This window comes from Peromyscus californicus, unplaced genomic scaffold (genome assembly GCF_007827085.1).
Source record: "Peromyscus californicus insignis strain IS unplaced genomic scaffold, ASM782708v3 Scaffold_5__1_contigs__length_169319896, whole genome shotgun sequence".
Classification (NCBI taxonomy): domain Eukaryota; kingdom Metazoa; phylum Chordata; class Mammalia; order Rodentia; family Cricetidae; genus Peromyscus; species Peromyscus californicus.
This window is the reverse complement of record NW_026294573.1, coordinates 121,352,136-121,376,918: the sequence shown is the minus strand read 5'-3', so window position 1 is coordinate 121,376,918 and position 24,783 is coordinate 121,352,136. Positions and strand designations below refer to the sequence as shown.

The 24,783-nt window shown below is 41.7% G+C and overlaps 1 protein-coding gene across 7 annotated transcripts in view; it reads right to left on the bottom strand.

Annotated features, from left to right (window-relative positions):
* Klhl32 (kelch like family member 32) overlaps nt 1-24,783 on the bottom strand; it is a 231,289-nt gene that overhangs the window by 94,071 nt on the left and 112,435 nt on the right. For 6 of the 7 annotated variants that reach the window (XM_052715096.1, XM_052715100.1, XM_052715101.1 and 3 more), the window contains exon 5: nt 5,612-5,710. The exons of the other annotated variant lie outside the window; for it this stretch is intronic. In XM_052715096.1, the coding sequence (XP_052571056.1) occupies nt 5,612-5,710 (99 nt within the window). The remainder of the gene's footprint in view (nt 1-5,611; nt 5,711-24,783) is intronic. 7 annotated transcript variants of the gene reach the window in all.

The following is a 24,783-nucleotide window of genomic DNA, read 5'->3' as shown; positions in this document are numbered from 1 at the left end:
AGGAAGCTTCTGGCACTTACATTTAATTGAGTTATTGGCCAAAGGGGTCCCATGGAAATCCCCAAGCAACCCAGGCTGTTGCCAAGACTATAAGTCATTCTCCATAAACTGACAGCAAGGCCCCATTGCTGAAGACTACTCATTGAATAGGGAGATGTCGAGCTGTTGCCTACATAAAGCCTTCACTCTTTTGTTCCAGCATCTTTGGTATAGAAAGGTACTCTGGATGCTATCAAAAGAGAAACATAAATACCAAGCCAGCCACAATCCCTTTATCCACAGTTGTGTACCTCCTTTAAGATATGCCAGGGCAATGGTGACTCAAATCTTGTGGGAGTAATCAGTGAAATAACTGATCTGTCTTAAGGCTCACTCCAAGAGATGGAACCCATATCCAACACTGCTTGGGTGACCAGGAACCTGGTACTAGATAGCCCAGGGAACTAGGGTAAAACCAAATAATACTGGTCTAAAAAAAAAAAAAGAAAAGAAAAAAAAAAGAATGTAATGATAAAATGACTCCTAATAATATTCGGCTATAGTCATAGATGAGTACCTTGTTCAGCCATCATCAGAGAAGCTTCCTTTAGAGCAGATGGGACCAAATACAGAGACCCACACCCAGATATTATGCAGAGAGAAAGAGACCTTGAAACACTCAGCCCTAAACGGGATGTCTTCATCAAATCCCTCCCCTCAGAACTCAAGAGAACCCCATGGAGGAGGAGGTGGGAAGAGTGTAAGGCCCAGAGGGAATGGAGAACACCAAGAAAACAAGGCTCTCTAAATCAACATGATTAAAGCTCATATAAGTTCACAGAGACTGAAGAAGCAGAATGCACAAGGCCTGCACAGGTCTGCACCAGGTCCTGTGCACTTATATTATGGCTTTCAGTTTAGTATTTTTAGGGGATTCCTGAGTATGCAAACAAGTGGGTCTCTTACTCTTGTGTCTTCTCCTGGGCTCTTTTCCATCTTGTGGTTTTTCTTGTCCAACTTTGATGTGATACTTTTTGTTTTATCTTATTATATTTTATTTTGTTATTTTTTTAAATGCATGAATGAATGAATGAAAACCTAGTCACTAGGGTAAAGGATAACAGCTGAAGGAGAGGGAAAATCAGTTTTCTCCAATGGAGGGATACTAGGTATATCAACAACTTCAGGGCTGGTCTCATGTTCAGGAGTAGTTGACTAACACATAATGGACTCTACAGGGTTTGTTGTTGTTGTTTGTTTTTTTTTGTATGCTTTTATTTGGTTAAAGTTTGGTGTTTTTTGTTTTGTTTTGTTTCTTCTGGGGTGGTGTTTTATATTTATATTGTTTTCTTGATTGGGGGGGCGTGTTTGTAGTTTTTCTTTTTTTGAAAAAGTACCTAAAGTTTTGTGTGGGTAGGGATGGAGACAGGATCTGAAAGGACTTGTGGTAAGGGAAGAATATGACCAAAATCTATCTATATTTGAAAATTGTTTTAAATAATAAAAAAATATAAAAAAGAAATTTAGTTGAAAAAGTTCAATAGTTAATACGAAATTGCTGAGAAGGCTGAGTGTGATGAAACCTGCCTATAATCCCAACACACTGAAGGTGGAGGCAGAAGTATTGGTGAGTTAGAGGCAAGCCTAGGGTACCATGTTTCAAAACACAAAACAAACAACAAAAGTCCAGAATTTAGCTGGGAAAAAGCAGAGTATGAGAAGGAGCTCAGTAAACCAGTGGGCGTATTGGACCTCTCACTCAGGAAGTGATCTCCAGGGGTGTTTACAATAGAGGACAGAATGCATACAAACACATGAATGCTGAAAAGCAAGGTTATCCGCACACTTGATAACAGCCATCCTCAACAGTAATTAATCTTTAATGAATTGGTTTACATTTCTAGAGAAACTTTAAGAATACAGTGGGCAAGGTATAACAAAGAATCATTTATATTTTATTTCACACTGGACCTTGGCTGTGGATCTTTTTGAAAAGGCAGGGAAAAGGAGCCCACACTATGACCTCCAAGTATCCATTTTCTTCTCTGGGAGTTTGGGGGTGGGTGGGCACTAGGGTAGAGGTGGAGCAGCAGCATTTATGTGTCAGAAGTTTCCAACGTGTCTGCTAATGGCTTGGGGAGGCTCAGGGAGCTTCTGCAAAGGGTTCTCCTCAGACGTTTTAAAATAAGAACTAGATTAAAAAAACAAAAACAGAAACAAAATGGGCTCCTAGAAGAGTCATCTGTCTTTCACGAAAGAAACAAGAAAAATGTAAGAACAGCAAAATAATAGCAGACATCGTAGTGGCAATACTTTTTCACAGCCCATTTGGACAAAGGCTCCAACAAGGATGGCAAACACATTAGCATTGGCAACAGACCACAACTTCTTTGTACATTTTAAGCATTGGGGAATTTTCATTTACCAAAAACCAACCCTTTTTATATATTCAACTAAATGATTCTAAATGAGCGTGATTCACAAGTGCTGGGATTAAAGGTGTGTGCCACCACTGCCTGGCTCTGTTTCTCTCCTAGAGTGAATCAATCTCATGTAGTCCAGGTGGCATTGAATTCACAGAGATCCAGACAGATCTCTGCCTCTTGAGTGCTAGGACTAAAGGTGTGTGCCACCACTGCCTGGCACCTACATCTAATCTAGTGGCTTGTTCCTTTGTCTCAGTTGGTAGAGCATGAGACTCTTAATCTCAGGGTTGTGGGTTTGGCTCTCTTGGGAAGCTACGGCGACATGATGAGCTGAGGTTAGTTGGTGACTATTGCTCTGATCTCTACGGCTTGCACCCCTGTATTTGGCTCTGTGTTTCTTACTTAATAAGACTATTTAGAAATTCATCTACATGATTCTCTACAACCTTTAAAATCAGTTGAGCAATACTGCCAAAGAGTGAAGCTATATAAGGCTACATTAAAATAATATAACATGAAAGCTGGTTGACCCAACCTGGAGCCTTTACCCCGAGAGAACAACATCTGTATTGGAAAGAGTGAGGTACTGGTGTTTCTACAGACACAGGACTTGGTTCCCATGCAGTCAGTTTCCTTTTGTGAGCTCAACATCTTGCAACTGTCACTGATAACAAGGCGGAGGTCACCAGAGAAAGAATGAACAGTATCTGTGAAAAATGAGTTTCAACCATCCTTGAAAAGCCTGAGTAATAACTGTTCGCAGAACATAACTTCATTCAAACTGCACCTTGACTTGCGTGAACTAAATGGAAGTTCAGCTGCAAAGTGCACAGCTACTTAGGTCTCAACAAATTGATCTGATAGAGCAGGAGAAATGCACATGGACTTCCAGTGTTCATCTGGAATTCTCATCTATAAAAATTAGTCATAAATATATACACACTGTTTACAATAGGTGTGATGATATAGGTCTATCTACAATCCTCCACAGTTATACTACTCTAACTAAATGTCTGTCTGTGTGTCACTGAGTGTTATCTGCCATAGGAAAGTAAATCCAGTTGTGCTTCAAAAGCTCAAGTAGTAGTATTTGATGTAGAAATGTCAAATAGAAATAATTTCAATTTCAAAGCCAACCACACACTTCTGAAATCTCGTAACCTTCCTAGATGATTCCCATTGACTACTAGCAGAATGGATTTAGAAATAGCTCTCCCGTACCACCCAAAACTATTGAGAGGAAGAGGAAAGAAAACCAGATAAAAATATTTAAACATTTACTGTTAGGTTAAATGTGTCGAGATAATGATGAAAATTTCATATTCTGTATTCTTTCTTAGGTAAACATGGCTGATATTCCCCACACTGTCATCCTGGGAAGTTCTGGTTCCTGTTTCCCAGGTTTGTCAAGAAAAAAAAAAAAAAAAAAAAAAACAGAAAAAAGATGTCAAATGTGAAAAAGCTTTGACAATTCCATAATGGGTAGCAGAGAATGATATAGGACCCATTTACAGCACATTTAGACAAATTTAGAATTAGAGAAAATGACTATAAAGGTTAAAAAAGTGGGTAGGAATATAAGATTTTTTCTTCTACTAATATGCACAAAGATACTAGAATAAAAGTGTGTAGGTTCATTATTTTAATTACCTTTCATTGTATTGTAATAAATGCAAGGGGAAGTGAGACCACGGAACAAATGGGAAAATCCTAAAATATGAATTAATACTTAGGGCTGAAATATGACTCAGTGGGTAAACATATTTGCTGCTAAGTCTAATGACCCAAACTCGTGCCCTAGGACATACATGGTAGGAGGGAAGAAGTGACATTCATAGGTTGTCGTCTAAGCTCTACACACACTTGCTGTGTGTGCATGTGAGCATGTATACTCACACATTCACACAGACACACAGACATAGACACACACACAAATAGAGAGAGAGAGAGAGGCAGAGAGAGAGAGAGAGAGAGAGAGAGAGAGAGAGAGAGGCGTATGTGACAAGAAGGCCAGAATATTAGCCTTGCCAAAGACATCAGATCCATATAATAATTAATAATAAATTAACAATAAATAAATTCTTCTAATTAAATGTAATCTTAACTATAAAATAAAAGTCTCAGAGCCATGAAGCTTCTATAGCCGTTCAACATCTTACCGAATAATTATGTTGTGCTGTTGTTGTTTTTGGAATTAGAAAGCTCTAACACCCTTAGCAGCTACATAGCATCAAGCAAGCTGGGTACATTGTAAATCTCTGATGCTTTTTTAATGTGTAAATTTATTTTGAAGAATGAATGTAAAAACACTTGCAAAAACACACCAGCATAGTGTGTGTGAATTTCTTTCCATCTCTCTCACAGAGCCATTCCTAACTATCCAGCAAGTCAGGAGAAGGATGCACAGCTCACTCAGGTGTTTGCCAATCTTTACCACCTTGGAAGTTCACAAGATTACTAATTCTATGTGACTCTGTGGCCCATTAACTACTGTTACATGTCTTCAATAACTTTTCTTGCATTTGTGGTCATTTCCACAAGTAGCATTCCTATAAACTAGGACCACTTCTAGTATTATCTCCCTAGAACCCTATGGGGAGGCCTGTGAATGGATGCTGAGACCCTGTGGGGAGGCCTGTGAATGGATGCTGAGACCCTGTGGGGAGGCCTGTGAATGGATGCTGAGACCTTGTGGGGAGGCCTATGAATGGGTGCTGAGACCCTGTGGGAGGCCTGTGAATGGGTGCTGAGACCCTGTGGGAGGCCTATGAATGGGTGCTGAGACCCTGTGGGAGGCCTGTGAATGGGTGCTGAGACCCTGTGGGAGGCCTGTGAATGGATGCTGAGATCCTGTGGGAGGCCTGTGAATGGATGCTGAGATCCTGTTTGAGGCCTGTGCATGGGTGTTGAGTCAGTCTGCTGCCTGAGGACAGTGGGCCCCTGGAGTGGGCAGAGAGGAAAGATGACATATCCATGTCTATGAGAGGATACAGGAGCTGCAGCTGTCTTCCTAGAATCCTCTTACCTGTGTCCTCAAGAAATTACTAGCACAGGGTACACACACACACACACACACACACACACACACACACACACACACACACGAGTGTAATTTTTCTATCATTGGGCCTCAATTGGTAGGGGACGGTTCACAACTGCAGGGCAAGGGAACGTGAAGGGCAATTAGTAGATGCAAGCACACATACCTGGATGAGATAGTGGGAACACAAATTGAGAAGCTCCAACAGCTGTAGGTGACTGCCAGCTGCTAACACATCCTGGATCACTCCTGGCTCCAACAAAATCTGTTTGTGTTTTTTGATAAAGAGAAAGCAATCAGCTACATCAAAAATAGACATGGTACTGCTTAATGTATAAATGCACCACACTGTATTTAAACTGCTACTCTACACACTTATTTGAACTCAAACTGTGGTTATGGAAGTCAGTTTCTTTCTTGTACCCTAATTATCACAAGATGCCCCCTCTCAAACAGGAGCCTTTCTTTGATTTTTACATGAGCCAACAGCTTTTCCTACACCCCAAACTCTGCTTAGTTCCTTTATTTTTGTAAGAAAATATGAACATCTTCAAAGAACACAATAGCCTCTTAACATTCATTTTGTAACATGGTCATTAAAAGCAAAATGAATCAGTTCCAATTTTTCAAAGTGTATTTCAGACTCTTCAGTTCATCACAGTTTAGTGAACAGGTGTTTTAGGGCAGGGCACTTGCATCTCCTCTGGCTACAGGGAGTGGGTGGGTATTGTGAGAGTGGGTGGGTATTTTGAGAGTGGGTGGGTATTGTGAGAGTGGGTGGGTATTGTGAGAGTGTGTGGGTATTGTGAGTGTGTGTGAGTATTGTGAGAGTGTGTGGGTATTGTGAGAGTGAGTGGATATTGTTGGTTATTGTGAGAGTGTCTGGGTATTGTGAGAGTGGGTGGATATTGTTGAGTATTGTGAGAGTAGGTGGGTATTGTGAGAGTGGGTGGGTATTGTGAGAGTGGGTGGATATTGTTGGGTATTGTGAGAGTGGGTGGGTATTGTGAGAGTGGGTGGCATTATATATGTATTATTCTACTTACAAGCACAAACTTTCATTTTCTTCATTTTTAAGTTTGGCTTCTCTAGTCCTCTTATTTACAATGCAACTATCATTTTCATGAAACAGCGAGCCTCACAAGGACAGAGAACAGCTCAAGTACCTGGTGATATCAATTATCTACTTGCTGGTTAAGCCCAACTATTGAACTGCTGCTACCAGCCCACTGAAAAAAGCACGAGAAAGACACACACCATGCTGAGGAAATTCACTCCAACATGTGACTGAGTGCACAAAGAGGCCTTTAGTGCTGTCACAGCCATCATCCTCAGCCCAGTCATTCCCAGTCTGGCCCCTGGACGCCTATGTCTCCAAACCCACTGGCATTTCACTGCCCTGTCCACATGGGAGCAGTTAGTGAGTGCACTCTTTCTCCAAATGAGGCCATCCATCTCTTGTCTCTGGGTCAACATTCTTTCTTGATTTTCTTTTTCCTCAGAAACCATTTTCATTCCCAGTCTATGTGCCTTTGGAAATGACCACAGCTTGGCCTGAAGACCTTTCCCTTCTCTCTCTGCTCACCCTGTAATCGTGTGGCTTTAATGCTATTTATATGCTGATGGCACTCAAATCTGTTCCCCACCTCCATACCCCAGACCCTCATTCACAACTATGGGAAACGGATGAAGTCCTGAGTGAATGTGTATCATTGACATGGGTAGGACCATGTCAAAGACAGGAATGTCTCAGACCCATGGGAGAGGCAAGCCTTCCCCAGGCGAGGCTCGGAGACATGGTAAAGCCCTCCTGTGGTCCAAGTACAAGTGTTAATGAACAATTGACCAGTGTGTGTAAAAACTATCAACCATAGTTTCCTTCTCTGGGATAACTGCAGCCTGAGTGTGCTCCTCTATAGAGATGTCCACCTTTTGATGTATAAAAAAAAAACCTGCCTCCTCTATCATATTAACAACCAAATCAGTCTTCTGGATCATCTCTACATGGATCATCCTTCCTCAAGGTATCAGCTTGGTTCCTTCCATCCCATCTTTTAGTCTTCTGCCCAAACTGAGATTCTGACCTACTGTCAAAATTGGTACCTTCCATCAGAGTGAGCACAGCCCACTCTATCCCACCTTTTTTTTTTGACATGTCTATGTGTCTGCCTTTTCTTCACTCCCTTTCTGCCCCAGTTAGGTCAATCCCTCAAGCTGGGTAGAGCCTGGAATCCAACTACCCCCTCAGCATGGCTCTTGGCTGTCTAGAGGGCAGCCCAAACCCTAAGCATGCCACAGGCTAGACGTTTGATCCTTCTACCACTCACCACCCCACTCCTTTTATAACCCCTCTATCTCAGCAAAAAATATAGCAGTTATTTAGAAAATCCCAGAGTCATTCTTCTTTTTTAAAAAATAAAACTATTCTTTGATAATTTTCTATACATATATGATGTGTCCAGGTCACACTCCCCACCCAGTCCTCTCTATTGCCACTTCCCCACCAAACTCCCCTCCCATCCTCCAGACAAGTCCTCTTCCCACTATCAGTCATTATTTTGTTGTTGTTGTTGTTGTTCGTTCTATGAACCACTGAGTTTAACCAGAACTTCCTGCATAGGCATGGCCATTGAGCTATCCACCAAAGCATGTGTAACGTATCAGATGCTATACCATTGAAGACTATAACTCCCCTCCCCAGAAGCTATTAACTGCTATTGGCTTTCTGGGGAGGATCCTGGACCCATGAGCTCTTCTCCCATCTATGAACTGAATATTGGCATTAGTCCAGTTTTGTTGTCCTCTCTCCAAATCTATTACTTGCGACTTATACTTTGGCTTACTATACACTTAACAAACTCACTCATCAAAGTGGAAACCTGGCTATCGGGCTACCGCTCACTCTTTGGTGTGTACAGAACAACACTGTCAGAGAGGCTTGCCCTGATCATCCTCTGTGAAACAGCACATCACTCCAAAATACCTATCATTTCCAATCTTGGCTGTATTATCCATAGCACTTAGTCTTTTGACATAATTGCACGTTTATTTGGTTGTTTTCTGTTTCTCTACACATAAAGATACAAGCTCCAGGAGGGAAGAAATGTGTCTTGAAATGGTGCTTATCCAATTACAAATCTGGATAAATAATTGATTCCTACACACATGCCTGTCTCAAAATTTATTTTATTAATTGATCTGATGCAGGACAAGAGGAAAAAGAGCTGTAGCTGTATTTCTGTATCATTGAAGTAAAGATGTGAAAAAAATTAAGCACAGGGGTCAAAACTTCAAACATTCATCTCGTTCTGGGAATTTTTTAACAGCTCTTTCTTCTTCTGGTCAGAGGAAATATTAAAATTTCTGCAAATCCTCAAGGAAGGGGCTTTGACTGGCATGAGGACATGAGTGTATCTCCCATCATAGGAGCAAGAGTGGTGGACAGACTGGCAGAAGAGGCGCAGCCTGAGGCAGGGAGCAGGGACTCGATGGATTAAAAAGGGTACCTTTAGCCTTTCAACCCTGTCAGTTGCGTTCACTTTACACAACTGGCATTCCTGATAACCTCCAAGGTGTGGTAACGCCAAACACAAAGACAGCTATCACAGAGAGACAAGACGAATATTTCATAGCATGTGTAACACGTCCAATGGGCTCCCTGTGAGAAACCCTCACACTAGAAACCCATACTGGGATTGTTTACGCCTTTGTTTTTTATTTTTGTTCTGTAGGCTTGTTTCCTCCTCTCATTATACGATTTTCTAAAAGAAACTTTAGCATAGGAAAATCTCTAAGTCCTTTGAAAGGTTTGCAGAGAGAAACTGTCAGGACAAATGTTTTGTTTTGTTTTTTCCTTAATAGAAACACCCAGCATGTGTAAGCATCACTGGTTGGAGTCTTTGCAGTTGCGCAATGCTGCTGTTTGGTGAGTGGCTGCTCTGCTGGATTTCCAAAGAATTTGTGCTTGGGCAGGAATAAGCTGAGGCTCAACTCCCTGTGCTTTACAATAAAGTGAATTTGACGACTTCTTGAGGAACTGACCAATAAAACTCTTTAAAAGTAAGGATCCTCAAACACCCACACTTATAGCAGACAACCTTCTAGTTTTTTTCCCCTTTGCTGACCCAAAACACTAACCCAAACCAGCTTCAGATCCTTCAGAAAGTTATAGTCATCACTATTTACTCTGGCATTCTAACAGAATGGGTGGGACATGAGATCAACCCACAGGAAGGGAGGGAAGGCCCCTGAAAGCTGAGAGCATCCTGTTAGAGTGGGAGGGAGCTAAGCTACCTAGCTGGACATATCTATAGCATTCAGCCCTCTAGAGGAATTCAGCTCAGATGAAGGTATACAGATGTGAACAAGACAAAGAAATAAAGAAAATGCAAGACATATAAGACCAAGTGTGTGCCCTGGAATCCTGTGTCAAAGGGCTCACTTGTTCAGGCTGGGATGGAGCTGGGGCTCCTCCTGATCTGTAAAAAGTTTTTGAAGCCATCAAGGGGGTGTATAGGTAGGACCAAGTGCCTTCTTCTTGGGGACAAAAATATTGGATATTCTCTCCCCCATGATCCACCCACACCAACCTCCAGGTAGAGAACACAGGGGAGCTGAGCTCGCATGTGAGGGGCTGGATAGTGCTGTCTGGGGGTAAACAATAATCCTATAACTCAAGTTAAGCTCAAGGCTCTTCCCTGAAGCCATGGTAAGGTAAAGAAGGTCACTTGAACAAAGATGCTCTGACCCCTCATCCCAAATGCCAAGACACTCTCTCTCTCTCTCTCTCTCTCTCTCTCTCTCTCTCTCTCTCTCTCTCTCTCTCTCTCTCTCTCTCTCTCATTTTTGCTAACTAGATAAGTCTTAACCAATGGCTGTGAGCAGGGTAACCCTGGGTTGTGGAGAGCCAAGAAAGCAAGCCCTAAGTGTTTTAAAGAGTTGATGAAGTCTGTCATGGACACCAGTGCCTCAGCCCCATGGGAATGGCCAAGCCTTTCCCCATGGTGAGGCGCAGAGGGACAGCAGAGCCTTCCTGTAGTCTGGGTGGGAATTTTGGCAATGTGTGCAAAACCCAGCAACTGCAGCTTCCTCTTCCTGGATGATGACTATTGGATTGCTCACCTACAGAGACTTCTTATGAAGGCTAGCTAGCCCCTCCTCATGCATTGTACATGATCAAAGCGCTGAAGTTCCCGGTTTCTGTTGCACAGTAGGAATGCTCCATCAGAGCAAGCACATCCCATCTGATCCCAGCTTTTCTGCAGGTGTGTCTGTGTGTCTGCTCTTTTTCCATTCCTTCATCGCCCCAGTCAAGTTTCCAGGATAAAGCCCCACAGGCTGTGGCGCTGTACTGATAGTGTAATAAAATGCTAGACTTTAAACCTACAAGTTAAGTAGAAGGTGACAGATTCCCAAAACATTCTGATATGAGAATTCAGCCATAAAGTGGTACAACCACCTTCCGGGCAGGAGGGATCCTGGGATGCTTCGTCCAGCTCGCTCCTCTGGTCAGTGACTTGAGTGGAGTTGGTTGAGTGGAGTTGGTTGAGTGGAGTTGGCTTATTTGCACCATCTATGAGGAATGCCTCCCAAGCTGAGAGTAGGCTTGTGCACCTGGCCTTATGACATCTTTAGAAGGACATGGGGCCAAAAAGTTGTGAAAGAGGAAGAATATGGAGGTTGTGGCAAAATTCTGCAGAGAGCATGACATTCACTGCCTAGGAGGCACTGGGAAAGTGGGCTGGGCCCGACAAGTAGAAGCAGGAGCCAGCAAACAAACTCCATGTTGCTTCTGTCTGTCTTTCAGCTCATTCTCTTGTGCCATCAGACATTTATATCCCCTTGCCCCTGTTTTTACCTTGCCTCCCAGATTAGCTTCTGTAACAAATGTCTTTAACATCTATGAAAAGTTTCAGTATAACCTTCTTTCTGTCTGTGAATAACTGAGTTAGTATCTTCACAAAAATGTATCTTTAGTTCCTCAAGGTGCACCCTCATTGCTTGTTTAGAAGGCTGTTGGTTGACTTTGGTTTTTGTGGATAGAGCAGGCCAGTGGTGTGATAACTTTAAACGCAGACAACTAAGGTCTGCAAGCGTGTCCATGAAAACAATCACCTTTTAAGCACAAGGACTAATGCAATTAAAGTTAGACGTGGTCTAATATCATTTATCAGAATAAGAGGACATTTTCTCTTTACACATTTGAAATTTATTATTTCATAGGGTCTAGAAAAATGGTAACTTATGACAATTTGAACTTATAAGCCATCAGGTAAACTGAACAAAAGGAGCATAAATAAATTTGTTAGTCAGATATTCAAGACATATGAAGTCTTTTGCATGAAGCACTTCTGTGTAAAAGAAGTCATATAGATGGGAAATAAAACAAGGTTTACTTTATGCTTTAGTATCATTTCACTAAAAATTGTTTATCCACAAGGTGGCGCCCTTGTTTAAAGCAAAATGATTTTTCTGTTCCTTGTTACCTCTATCAGACATACTCTATGTTTAAGAAGAAAATACAGTTCAAATAAGGATAAGAAAGCCTAGGAATTTACTTTCCAAGCATCCCTCAGTGCCCTATGTGTGCTGACAATACTATCCACCTCATGTGTTTTTAGTATTAACAGAAAATGTATATGCACCACAGCATGTTGGGACAAACGGAACGGTAAACAGGGTAAATACTGGAGCACAGTGCTTGAGTAAAGTAAAAAGAGCCCAGTGGGACTGTGATGTGTGGGGATCCAGTGGGACTGTGATGTGTGGGGATCCAGTGGGACTGTGATGGTGTGGGGATCCAGTGGGACTGTGATGTGTGGGGATCCAGTGGGACTGTGATGTGTGGGGATCCAGTGGGACTGTGATGGTGTGGGGATCCAGTGGGACTGTGATGTGTGGGGATCCAGTGGGACTGTGATGGTGTGGGGATCCAGTGGGACTGTGATGTGTGGGGATCCAGTGGGACTGTGATGGTGTGGGGATCCAGTGGGACTGTGATGTGTGGGGATCCAGTGGGACTGTGATGGTGTGGGGATCCAGTGGGACTGTGATGTGTGGGGATCCAGTGGGACTGTGATGGTGTGGGGATCCAGTGGGACTGTGATGTGTGGGGATCCAGTGGGACTGTGATGGTGTGGGGATCCAGTGGGACTGTGATGTGTGGGGATCCAGTGGGACTGTGATGGTGTGGGGATCCAGTGGGCACAGGATTCTGCAGGAGCAATGCCTGATTTAATTGAAAAACCCCGCAGAGGGATATGAAAAGACTTGGTCTTTTCACAACATAGAGAAAACTCCATTTTCTTATGGCCCCTTCATCATTAGAATGATTCCGGCATTTCAAGGCCTTGAGATTAATAGTATTGCCAGCCAGTCGTTTCCAACACAATTTTCTTCATTATGTTTAAATTAATAAGATGCATTATTTAACAGAATGTAAAGATAAATTATACATACTTACATCACCTTTACAAATGTGGCTAATTATTTGAAAAAGCAGAATACATTTTTGATAGTTTCTAACTGTAAGGGAAAGAAGCAGTTGTAGCAAATTAAAGTATAATGAAACATGAAGGTCATTATAGGTTAAAAGAAAAGCTAAATTAATTATTAAGACCTACTTATAACCAATGTTCTTTCAAGTGCGATGGAGATGGTAGATTCCATCCCTCACAACTTTATCATGGAACTGAGACTCTCCAAAACAGAGCCAGCTCCATAACATGGGGACAGATTCTCTAAAACAGAGTCAACCCATAACACAGGGACAGATTCTCCATAACAGAACCAACTCCATAACACAGGGACAGACTCTCCATAGCAGAGCCAGCTCCATAACACGGGGACAGACTCTCCATAACAGAGCCAGCTCCATAACCCAGGGACAGATTCTCCATAACAGAGCCAGCCCATAACACGGGGATAGATTCTCCATAACAGAGCCAGCTCCATAACACGGGGACAGATTCTCCAAAACAGAACCAGCCCATAACCCAGGGACAAATTCTCTATAACAGGGCCAGCCAATAACCCAGGGACAGACTCTCCATAACAGGGCCAGCTCCACAACACGGGGGCAAACTCTCCCTAGCAGAGCCAGCTCCACAACATGGGGCAGACCCAAAGAGCAAACACTGATTTTCAGCTGCTGACATGCTGAGATGCAACAATGAATAGGATCGTTGTTTTGGAAAAGGATTGTTTTACTTTTATTTTATGTGCATGGGCATTTTGCCTGCATGTGTGTCTGTTCACCACGTGGATGCAGTGCTGCCGAGGCCAGAAGAGAGCACAAGATTCTCTAGAACTGGAGTTACGGATGGTTGTAAGCCACTGCGTGAGTGCTGAAAACTAAACATGGGTCCTCTGGCAAGTAGCCAGTGCCCTTGACTGCTGAATTATCTCTTCAGCCCCCCTGACACCAATTTTCAAGTGTAGGCATGATTTAACAATGTCGTTGCTGGGTACTGAATGGAGAGAGAAGATGGACTTGAATGCAAATTATTAAGTCATGGTGCAAATAATATAAAGACAGCATGCACACAGAATTATGCCGAGGGAGCTGAGGATTGAAGATGTCTCATTTCATTAAAGATGTCAGAGAAAAAGCCCCGATGTGAAAAGGAATCATGAACACACAATTCTTTGCTCATTTGGGGAATTCCTTGCATGAGCTTTGTAAAGGATAGAGATAAAAATACAGCTTTAGAGTCTGCCAAGAAAAGTCATTGGCATTTTTCTATCTAGCATCATTTCATAAAGAAATACATGATTGACTGCTACTTATTTCCATAGAATTTGAGGAGGGAATAAAACAGAATGCCAAGATAATATGCTTAGAAAAATAATTGGCACAGTTTTTAGAGTAAAAAAAATGTTTCTATTATTAATTTCATGAAAAGCAAATTTACCTCTAGTGTTTACATATTGCCTACGATCTTCTGGATATCATGTGGTCATTTCATTTATGCCATCTGTCCTTCCTGTATCACTCCCACTTCTTGCCTTTCAAGTGGATATAAACACCACATGGGGATGAGGAAACTGAAGGCAAGGTAATCCACCCTTTCATCAGCAAGTCTTTTCGAACTCCAGCATTCCAGGCATCTTTCTAGACTCTGTGGAGATGCCATAGTGATACAAAGATGCATCCTTGTCACCACAGTGCTTAGAGCTTAGGTTTCAGTCCACTTGGCCTCTACTTACAAGAGTAAGACCCAAAACATGCTGGATTGGAGACAAGAGTTCACTTTTGAGGTATGCAGCAAAATTCAAGAAAACTAGAGTTCACCTATAACTCCTGTCTCTACACGTATGTAACATTTTCATATGAACCTCTCACACAGCATGGACACTAGGGAAAGCCAGGGGCTTTGGGAGAAATGATATGTCAATGGAGACTTATCAGTTAGAGCAAGTGTGCCATTCTGTATGAGATGTTGATATGGAAATGTTACACATGTGTGGGAACAGGAGGTATAGGAGAACTCTAGTTTTTTTTTGAATTTTGCTACAGGAAAAACCTGCTTTAAAAATAGTCTATTGATTAAAAATTAAAAACAAAAAAATGTTAAATAATGTTTACCCCACAAACCATACAAAGGCATAAGGTTAGGAAGATGTGGTCTGCAGATTGTAATTTGCTACTTAGATGCATATGGTTTTGTCTACTTGTTGTCTATGGGGATGATACACTTGCTCTAACTGATAGCCCAATCATGATATATTTTTTTCCCCAAACCCATGACTTTCCTTAGTATTCATTCTGGGTGTTTTATATTCTATGGGTTTTGACAAATATATAATACCATGATGCCACCATGTATTTGACATTGTAAGGCCATACAGAATAGTTTTGCTTTCCTAAGCATCCTCTGTACTAGGCTAATTCACTGCCAACTTCCCATCCTAACTCCTGGAAGCCACTGCTCTTCTTACTCTCTTCAAAGTTCTGCTGCTTTTAGAATGTCATGGAATTGGAATCTCACAGTATGTAGCCTTTTTAGACTGGCTCCCTTCACTTGGCCATATGCACCTGCATCCCCTGCAAGTCTTCTCATAGTTTGATAGTTCATTTTTTTCAGCACTGAATCATTCATATTCCATCCATTTACTGTAGAAATGCATTTTCATTGCTCCCATGTTTTGTCAGTTGTGAATAAAACTTCTAGATGTTTGTGTTCAGGTTTTTGTCTAAACATAAACTTTCCATTTTAAGGGTAAACACCAAGGTGCACGTGCGCGCGCACACACACACACACACACACACACACACACACACACACACACACACACACTGTGGTTTAGTTCTTTAGGAAACTGCCAACTTGTCTCATTCAGTGATGGAAACATTTCGACATCTCACCAGCCACGAATGAGTTTCTCTCGCTCTCTGTCCTCACTGGTCTTTAGCGTTGTCTGTCAGGTTCTGGATGCTGGTGTAGTGTTAACAGATGGACAGTGGTTAGTCCCTGCTTTCATTTGCATTTGCCTAATGAAATATATGAACATCTCCTTTAAACTTATTGCCACCTGTCTTCAGTGGTGACCCATCTTGTACACCTGTGCCCACTTTTTAAAAACCAAAGCACTTACTTTCTTATTGTTGAACTTTTGAGTTCTTCATATATTTTGAATGTTATTCTTTTATACTTTTGCAAATAATTTCTCCAAACTGTGGTTTGGCTTTTTAGTCTCTTGATACTGGGTTTTGCAGTACACATGTTTTTAATTCCAGGAAAATACAGGTTATCAAAGACCACACTTTTGTGTCTTTAAAAAATTTCGTCTGGGCTGAAGAGATGGGTGAGTGGTTAAGAGTGCTTCCTGCATAACCATGAGTACCAGAGTTCAGATTTCAGCATCAATGTAACAACCTTGGCATCTCAGCTCTGAGGGGGCAGACAGCAGGATCACTGTGGCTTGCTGGTGTCTAGCCTATTGATAAAACACATGCCCTAAATTCAGGGAATTAGGTGGAGAGTATAGATGAGGACACACCCAACATCCTCTTCTGGCTTCTATACATGCACACAGGTACATACATATGCATGAATACATGCTCATACACACATATGAATACATAAACAACATCTCAAAATGTCTTTGTCATACATAAAATCACCTACAGACAATTTTCTTCTATATTATAAATAGGTCCTGGGAGTTTTCTAGGCTTGTGTTTTATATTTGTGAGGGGTAGAAGATCTGTGCACAGACCCAATTTGGTTTTTGCAGGTGGGTTTCCAGTTGAAGCAGCATCATTAGTGGAAAAGAGTCTCTTTCCTCTATTGCATTTTATTTCTCCCCTTATTGTTGATGTGGTCTGTTTCTGGGATCTCCATCCGGTCCCACTGATCTCCTGAGGGGCTCTTTTGGCAACACCACACCGAAGCCAGGAATTGTCAGTTGTCCGACCTTGTTCTTCTTCAATGCTGCTTTGGCAATTTCAGGCCTGCATCTAAATATCATAACCAGTTTGTTTAGCTCTCATAAAATAACCTTCTGAAAATTGGTTTGCATTACATTGAATCCATAATCAAGTTGTGAAGAACTGCTTTCCTGAAAATTCTGAGTCTCCCTTTTTCTGAACATGGACTTCCTTGACTTCTTTCATTACAGTTTGTTGTTGTTTCATCATGTAGATCTTGTACATAATTTGTTGAATTTAGACCCATGTATTTCACTGTTGGAGGCACTAGTTTCTAAGGATAATCCTAACATTTTAAAATAATCAAAACACTCCCAATGGTGGGTAATCTGCTGTGACGTGTAAAAATTATATGAAATTAAAATTTCAATGTAAACTGAGTTTTACTGGAATGTAGACAGACTGATCTCTGGTAGTTTACCAGTTACAACAGGAGACCTGAGCAGCAATAACATTCACTATTTACCCTCTTACAGAAAACATTTGCTGATTCCTGCTCTAGAGTACATCTCCGGGCTGGAAGTCCACAGTACAATATTGTAGCAAGTAATCAAGGTCTGTATGACATCAGCAAGGTAGCTAGTTAGCCTATGCAGGTGAGTTCTGATGCACGAGGGATTCCAGCATGCAGAGAGAAGAGGAGAAACTAAAGACACCTACAAAAGAATGAGGTGGGGGTTAGGGGCGGCTGAGAAGATGTCTATTCTGAGAGCTCTGAGAGGAAAGGCTTCCCTGAAGAGACAGGCTGGCTGTAGTGTCTGATGCTGAATGGCCATAAATTACAGCATTTAACTTGGATTTGCCAATATCGGAAGGCAGAGGCAGGCAGATCTCTGTGAGTTCAATGCCAGCCTGGTCTACAGAGTGAATTGCAAGACAGCCAAGGCTGTCACAGAGAATCAATATCTCAGAAAACCAAAAGGAAGAAGAAGAAGAAGAAGAAGAAGAAGAAGAAGAAGAAGAAGAAGAAGAAGAAGAAGAAGAAGAAGAAGAAGAAGAAGAGTGGTGGCAGGGTGTGTTAGCGTACGCCTTTATTTCCAACACTCGGGAGACAGAGGCAGGCATATCTTTGAGTTCGAGGCTAGTCTGGTGTACTACACAGAAAAACCATGTCACTGAAAAACAAAACAAGATTAAAAAAAACCCTCCACTTTTTGTAGAATGCTGAGGATGGAAGCCTTTAGACATGAGCAAAGATGTATAATAGAAGAGTAAACCTGAGGGAAAATGGGTTTGTGTAATACTTTTTACAAATGAGCACACTTTTTGTTCTCTTTTTAAAGCCCGAGTAACAAAATGTGTTTGTGTGCTGTGGGAATAATGCAGTACAGAAGAAGAAACCAAGGACCATAAAGACAGATTTGAAGATCACAGGAAGGAGGACTGAGGATCAGGGCTGAGAGCCTAGGCTGGGAGATCCATCCCTGACAGTGAAAGAGGGAAACACACAGAATAGAAACAGACACGAGGATGTCTGAGGACATGATGACAGGTAGATGCAGCCCTCCCTCCTAAATCCCTGCATGAGGTGAGTTTTCTTCCATCATGTAGTTGGAGGGAAGGTGGTTAGGGCAGTTTGAAAAGACAGAAGGTGTGAGAGACTTGTCAATAATAGGAGCAAGGCAGACGTAGTTCAGAACAGATTGGCATTCCTGGCAAGGATGTGGACCCTCCTGAGATGTGGATGATGGATCAGCAGCAGTCAACAAGAGCTGACTCTCATCACTGGAGTCAAGCAAGGATCCTCACACAGTGCCACAAGAGGTCTCAAGGCTGGTCCTCTCTCAGGTCAGTGGCTGGTTCTTTATGTTGTGCCAAAATTCTGCCATGTAGTCTAGGGATGAATGACTGTGGTTTGGCCCTCAAGAACTGGTCCTATCCAATCACCACAGAACAGATGGCTGGCTACCTTTTCTCCCCTCATTGAAGGTTAGTACCTGACATTTTAAGCTGTGCTCTGAAATTGACTACAACTCAATCACTCAATCTTTCATCTGAATTTGTACAGTTCTGGGGGTATGGGACTCCCATGGTATTTCATGGTAGTCAATATAACACACAGTTCAAAGTGCTACTATCCCATTTCTCTACAAATGCACCAACACAGCAATCTGTGGTTGCCAATCACAGCTTGATATACTCTATTATTTTAAATTATGAGCAGTTTCTTTGTGGAATTTTCAATTTAAAACTTGTGTTTTTGTTTGTTTTTACATCCCAAAGTTTCCCCTCCCTCCTCTCCTCCAGTTCTTCTCCACCCCACTTTCCCTGACCCTCCCTCCCACATCCACTCCCTCTCCTCTGTTTTTCTTCAGATATAGGCGGCCTCCCATGGATCTCAGTCAGCCATGGTTGCAGTGAGACTAGGCACTGTCTCTTCTATTAAAGCTGGATGAGGCATTAAAAAGGTACTCAACATAATTTTCCCTTCAGTGTACTCCTAATACCCAGGGAGTCCTTAACACACAGTAGGTGATCATTAAGTATTTGCTGAATTAATGAATTTCATCTTGAGAGCAAAATATTTAGAGATAGTTTCCTACATCATAACAAAGGAAACAAATATTCACAAATTAATGTAGCACAGTCAAACTAATGCTTTCATTTGAATGTTCTTAATGTCATTCTGCTCCAGTGGAATATCTACTTGCAAAAAGAATCTTGCCACAGGCTCTACTGGAGGGGTGTGGATACAGCTTCGTGGAAGAGCATTTAGCTAGTATGTGCAAAGTCCTGGGTTCAATCTCCAGCATTAGGGAAAACAGCTAGCCACTTAGGCACTGTACTATTCATCAGAAAAATCATATATTTTTTGCTATACTGTTAACCTTTTTTTAAGAATTAGGATCTCAAAGTCACATATACTGACTACCCTGTACAAATACTAAATGCCGCCAGCAGAGGGCTCAAGGACTCCATTTTTAGGGAAAATTTTTAAAACTTGTTATCTAACAGTAGCCTTCCTTGGTAAAAACTCTGAGGAGACAGTTAGTTCTTCCTTCTGGTCATATAATCACACATCTCTGAGTTCACTTAAAAATAACCCAAATGAAAAAAAAAAGAATTATGGTAAAGCATCATTATTTATATGGCCAGCATTTACAGATAAGCATGCTCGTCTAACTCCAGGAAAGACAGTGAAGTAAATTATAGCCACACGTGTTTTGTTTGTTTTTATTTGTGTACTTATGTTTTAAGGCAGGAAGTCACTATGTAGCTCAGGTTAGACTCAAATGCACTGTGTAGCTCCAGCTAACCTTGAACTTGTGATTCTTCTGCCTGACTCACCCTCCTGAGTGTTACAGACAGGCACAGTCATATGCAGCTGATGTAACCATTTAAATATCAGAAACATAAATCCGTCAGAGAAAATAGGAAATTGAAAGCAATATAAGGCCAGAAAAGAATATAAGTAAATAAATGTTATAAATAATATAATAAACAATACATTGCACACGCAATTGCTGTGCTCATACTATTATAAGTGGGCCTCAAAACTAAACAAGAGAACTGAAGAGGTGGCCCTGTGGGTAACATACCATCTACAGCAGCCCAAGGACCTGAGTTTGGATCCTGAGCACCTGTGTTTAGGATGGGTGTGGCCATGTGCCTATAACCCCCACATGTGGGGCAGAAACAGGCAGACCCTCTCCTACCTCTCAAAGGAAGGCAAAACTTGCTGGTGAGAAAGTCTAGCCAATTGGTGATCTCCAGGTTCACTGAGAGACACTGTTTAAACAACAAAGTTTGATGGACAATGATAGGGGAAGACAAAGCCCTCCACATGCTCAGGCATGGGTGGGAATATCCCTACACACATACACTACATACACATGCACTCACACTAAAATAGAAATACAATGTAACGTCAAATGGTGAGAACCCTAAAAACAAGTCTATTGCCTCCGGACCCAGTGATCTAAAGGAACATTTCCTGCAGATATTAAGGTCATTGAATGTTTTTCTTGGTGATACCTTAAAAATCATCAGAAGCAAAAAGTAAAACACAAAAATCTGCTTAGAACCCAAGCATTGCTTTCTGATTTTTCTGGCTTGATCTCAGTACAAAATCTGAAATATGAACAGTATTTCTTAAAGGAGGCTGTCCCTCTCTAGGGGACAACTGGGAAACTCACATGAACATCTCCAGCCATCCAGAAAGGATGCCAGATGCCAGGCAATGTAAAGAGCAGTCATCAAGAATTCCCGACAGCTGTATGCTAAGATGCCTGCAGTAATGCACATGCAAATAAGATTTTTATTTATAAAGAAAATAATGAAAGTCCAAATATTGACTCTAACATATAACCATATTTTTATTGTTTTTCTGTATGATAATACATTCACTTTTCCAGTGTTAGGACAGTAAAAGATGAATGGAAGCCCCTTAATGTCTTTGTCTTGGAGTTTTACTAAGAGCTACTCACTATTTACAACAGTACAGCACCAAGGATACACTCAGGTATGTGTGCCGCCAGTAAAACATTCATGTATCAGTCAACTGTCCCGGGCATGGTCAAGCCACCTGTACACATAGACAAGTATTTTCCCACTGTATACTTCACTATATATGTATTGACTTGATTTTAAAAATAAAATTCTTTCCTTACATTCATCCATTACATAAGGTCAAGTCATTTCATTGGGGTTTAGGATCATTTATGCAGGTCAGTTACATTACACAATAATTTCATTTCAAGATAGAAAGCATTTTCTCATATTAAACTCTGATAGGTGGGAATGAGAATTGAAAATCCATATAACAATTTTTAAAAGTTGACTGGCATATGAATGTTTTACTGGTAACACATACCCGAGCAAATCCTGGGCACTGTACTGTCGTAAAGTAGAGAGTAGCTCTGAGTAAAACTCCAAGAAAAAGACATTATGGAGCTTCTGCTCATCTTTTACTGTCTTAACACTGGAAATTAAAATAATAAAAAAGACCCCACAGCTCCTAGGAAATCATCCTGTTCATATTTTTCTCCTCAACAAACATATCAAGAGAGCTATTACAGTAACAGGCACATTCTTTTTTTAACCTGAACAAAGGAAAGTTCATGTACTTTAGCAAGCTGAGACCTCTTATGAAAATAAATGCACATCCAAGACTTGCCGTAAAATAAATGGCTAACTTTCCACTCAGATAATTTCAGCTATGATCCTGGGCACCACTCAGAAACGTCAATGATCAAGAAGAAACAGGTACAGTGGCTTCTGTCTAGAAATACTTCAGAGGCACCATCTACCCACTGTAGTGCAGATGTGCCCCTTAAAACACATGTGACAATGGGACTTTCTGCTGAAACATTCAAGAGGAATAAGTGTCCAGAAGGGCAAACCCACCCTGAGTAAGCAAGTGCATTGATCTACCTTTATGAGTGACTGGATGCCAGAATATTTCTATGCTGGATGATGTCAGCAAGAAAAAACAATGATTGCTTTTTGTCCTACTACTGACAATAAAACTATCATGAAGAGCAAGAGGAATACGTGTGGTTCCCTGTGCTGCCAGTAGATTCTGGAGCTACAGAGAGCTGCAAACAGAGCCAAGAGAAGAGAAGAAAGGCAACAGACCCAGATCATGTAACGATGGTGGGTTAGGAACACTGTGGGCTGCACCCATGCTGGTTATCAGATATGGTTTCAGATAGTAGGAGCCTCTGATACCACCAGTAATGGGTGTGTTCTGTGCCAGAGCTCAAGTGCCTTGGTTCCTGAAAACTGAGGTGGAAAAGAATACAGATGCCATGGACATATTCAGTCCCCTTTTGTTTTCATTAAATGACTAAGTTTAACCATTTCTCAATATTTGTGCTTAAATATGACCATTGCTTAAGGGATTTCTGATGTCAAACTGCTGGAAGATTTGGAGCCCCGCACACCCTTCTGCCTTGTGTCCTCAAAACAGGACAAGCATCTAAGAAATCTCCGAAGTCCTTCTAAACCAAGCCCGGGTCTACACAGAGAGCCTTCCCCTCCATCTACATCCTATCTTCAACCAAATTCAAGGACAGTGATCCTCCTTCTCTCAAACTCAGGAAGCTTACTCTCCCACTTCTTTCAATAATAAAAGGGAAACTCTCCCCAGAGGCAAATAACAATGATTTTTAAGAGTCAAGAAAGAAAAAAGAATTGACTGATAGAACTTAACCTTTCTTCTCAAGCTCCTGTGTAGAAAAATCCTTTCTGTGGAGAAATGCAGTCACGAACAGTTTCATAGCCTGGCAAAAATTAAAATGAGGAGAAAACGACCATTCTCTGCAAATTAAAAATTCTCTCCCTTACAAGGTGGATTTCATGCAAATCAAAGCAACTCTGAGATTCCATCTTATACCTGTCAGAATGGCTAAGATAAAAAAACATTGACGACAGCCTGTGCTGGAGAGGATATGGAGTAAGGGGGACACTCCTCCATTGCTGGTACAAGTGCATACTTGTACAGCTACTTTGGAAATCAATATGGAGATTTCTCAGAAAATTGGGAATCAATCTATCTCAAGACCCAGCTATACCAATCTTGGGCATATACCCAAAGTGTGCTCAATCATATCACAAGGACACATGCTCAACCATGTTCATAGCAACATTATTTGTAATAGCCAGAACCTGGAAACAATCTAGATGTCCTTCAACTGAAGAATGGATAAAGAAAATGTGATACATCTACACAATGGAGTATTACTCAGCTGTAAAAACATGCTGACATCATGAAATTTGTTGGCAAATGGATGGAACTAGAAAAAAATCATCCTGAGTGAGGTAACTTAGACCCAGAAAGATTAACATGGTATTTACTCATTCATAAGTAGATATTAGGGGTAATGTAAAGAATAACAGGCTACAACCCACAGCCCCAGAGAGGCTAAGTAACAAAGCAGGCCCAAAGAGGGACACATGGGTTTCCCTGGGAATGGGAAATAGAAGAGATCTCCTGGGTAAACTTGGGGCGGGGGAGAGTGAGAGAGGATTGGAACATGAGAGATGGTGTTGGGTTGGTTAGGGGTGGGGTGAAAGGGGAGGGCAGTGAAAGAGATGTCTTAATAGGGGAGGCCATTTTGGGGTTAGGGAGAAACCTGGTGCCAGGGAAACTCCCAGAAATTCACAAGGATGATTCCAGTTAAGACTCCTAGCAGTAATGGAGAGAGTGCCTGAATTGGCCATCTCCTGTAATCAGATGTTGACTACCCTAATTGTCATCAGAGAGCTTTTATCCAGTAACTGATGGAAGTAGATCCACAGCCAAGCACTGGGCTGAGCTCCTGGAGTCCTGTTGAAACAAGGGAGGAGGAATTGTATGAGCCAGGGGGGTCAAGATCATGATGGGGAAACCCATAGAGACAGCTGATCTGAGCTTGTCAGAGCTCAGGGACTCTGGATCAACAGGTAAGGAGCCTGCGTGGGACCGACTTAGGTCCTCTGCATGTGTATGACAGTTGTGTAGCTTGGTCTGTTTGTGGGGCACTTTAAATGGCCTTTGGGAACCTATTCCCCATGCTGGGTTGCCTCACCCAGCCTTGATGCAGGGGGAGGAGCTTGGTCCTGCCTCAACTTGGTGTGCCATGCTTTGTTGACTACTATGGGAGGCATGCCCCTTTCTGAACAGAGACAGAGAAGTGGATGAGGGGCATGTTGATGGGAGCGGGGAGGCAAAAGGAGAGGAGGGAGGGGAAACTGTGGTTGGTATATAAAATAAGTGAAAAAAATTAATTAATAAAACAATTTAGGATGCAACAAGAAAAAAAAGAAGGTGGTTTTAGGCCATATTTTGTAGATCCTGAGACACAGCTAAAATGGCTCAAGGGCCTTCCACCCTCCAGGCTTCTGCAGGCATTGCTAGATGAATACAAGATCTTGAAATTAAAATACCAAAATACTATTGAATAATCTTAATGCTGTTCCCAACA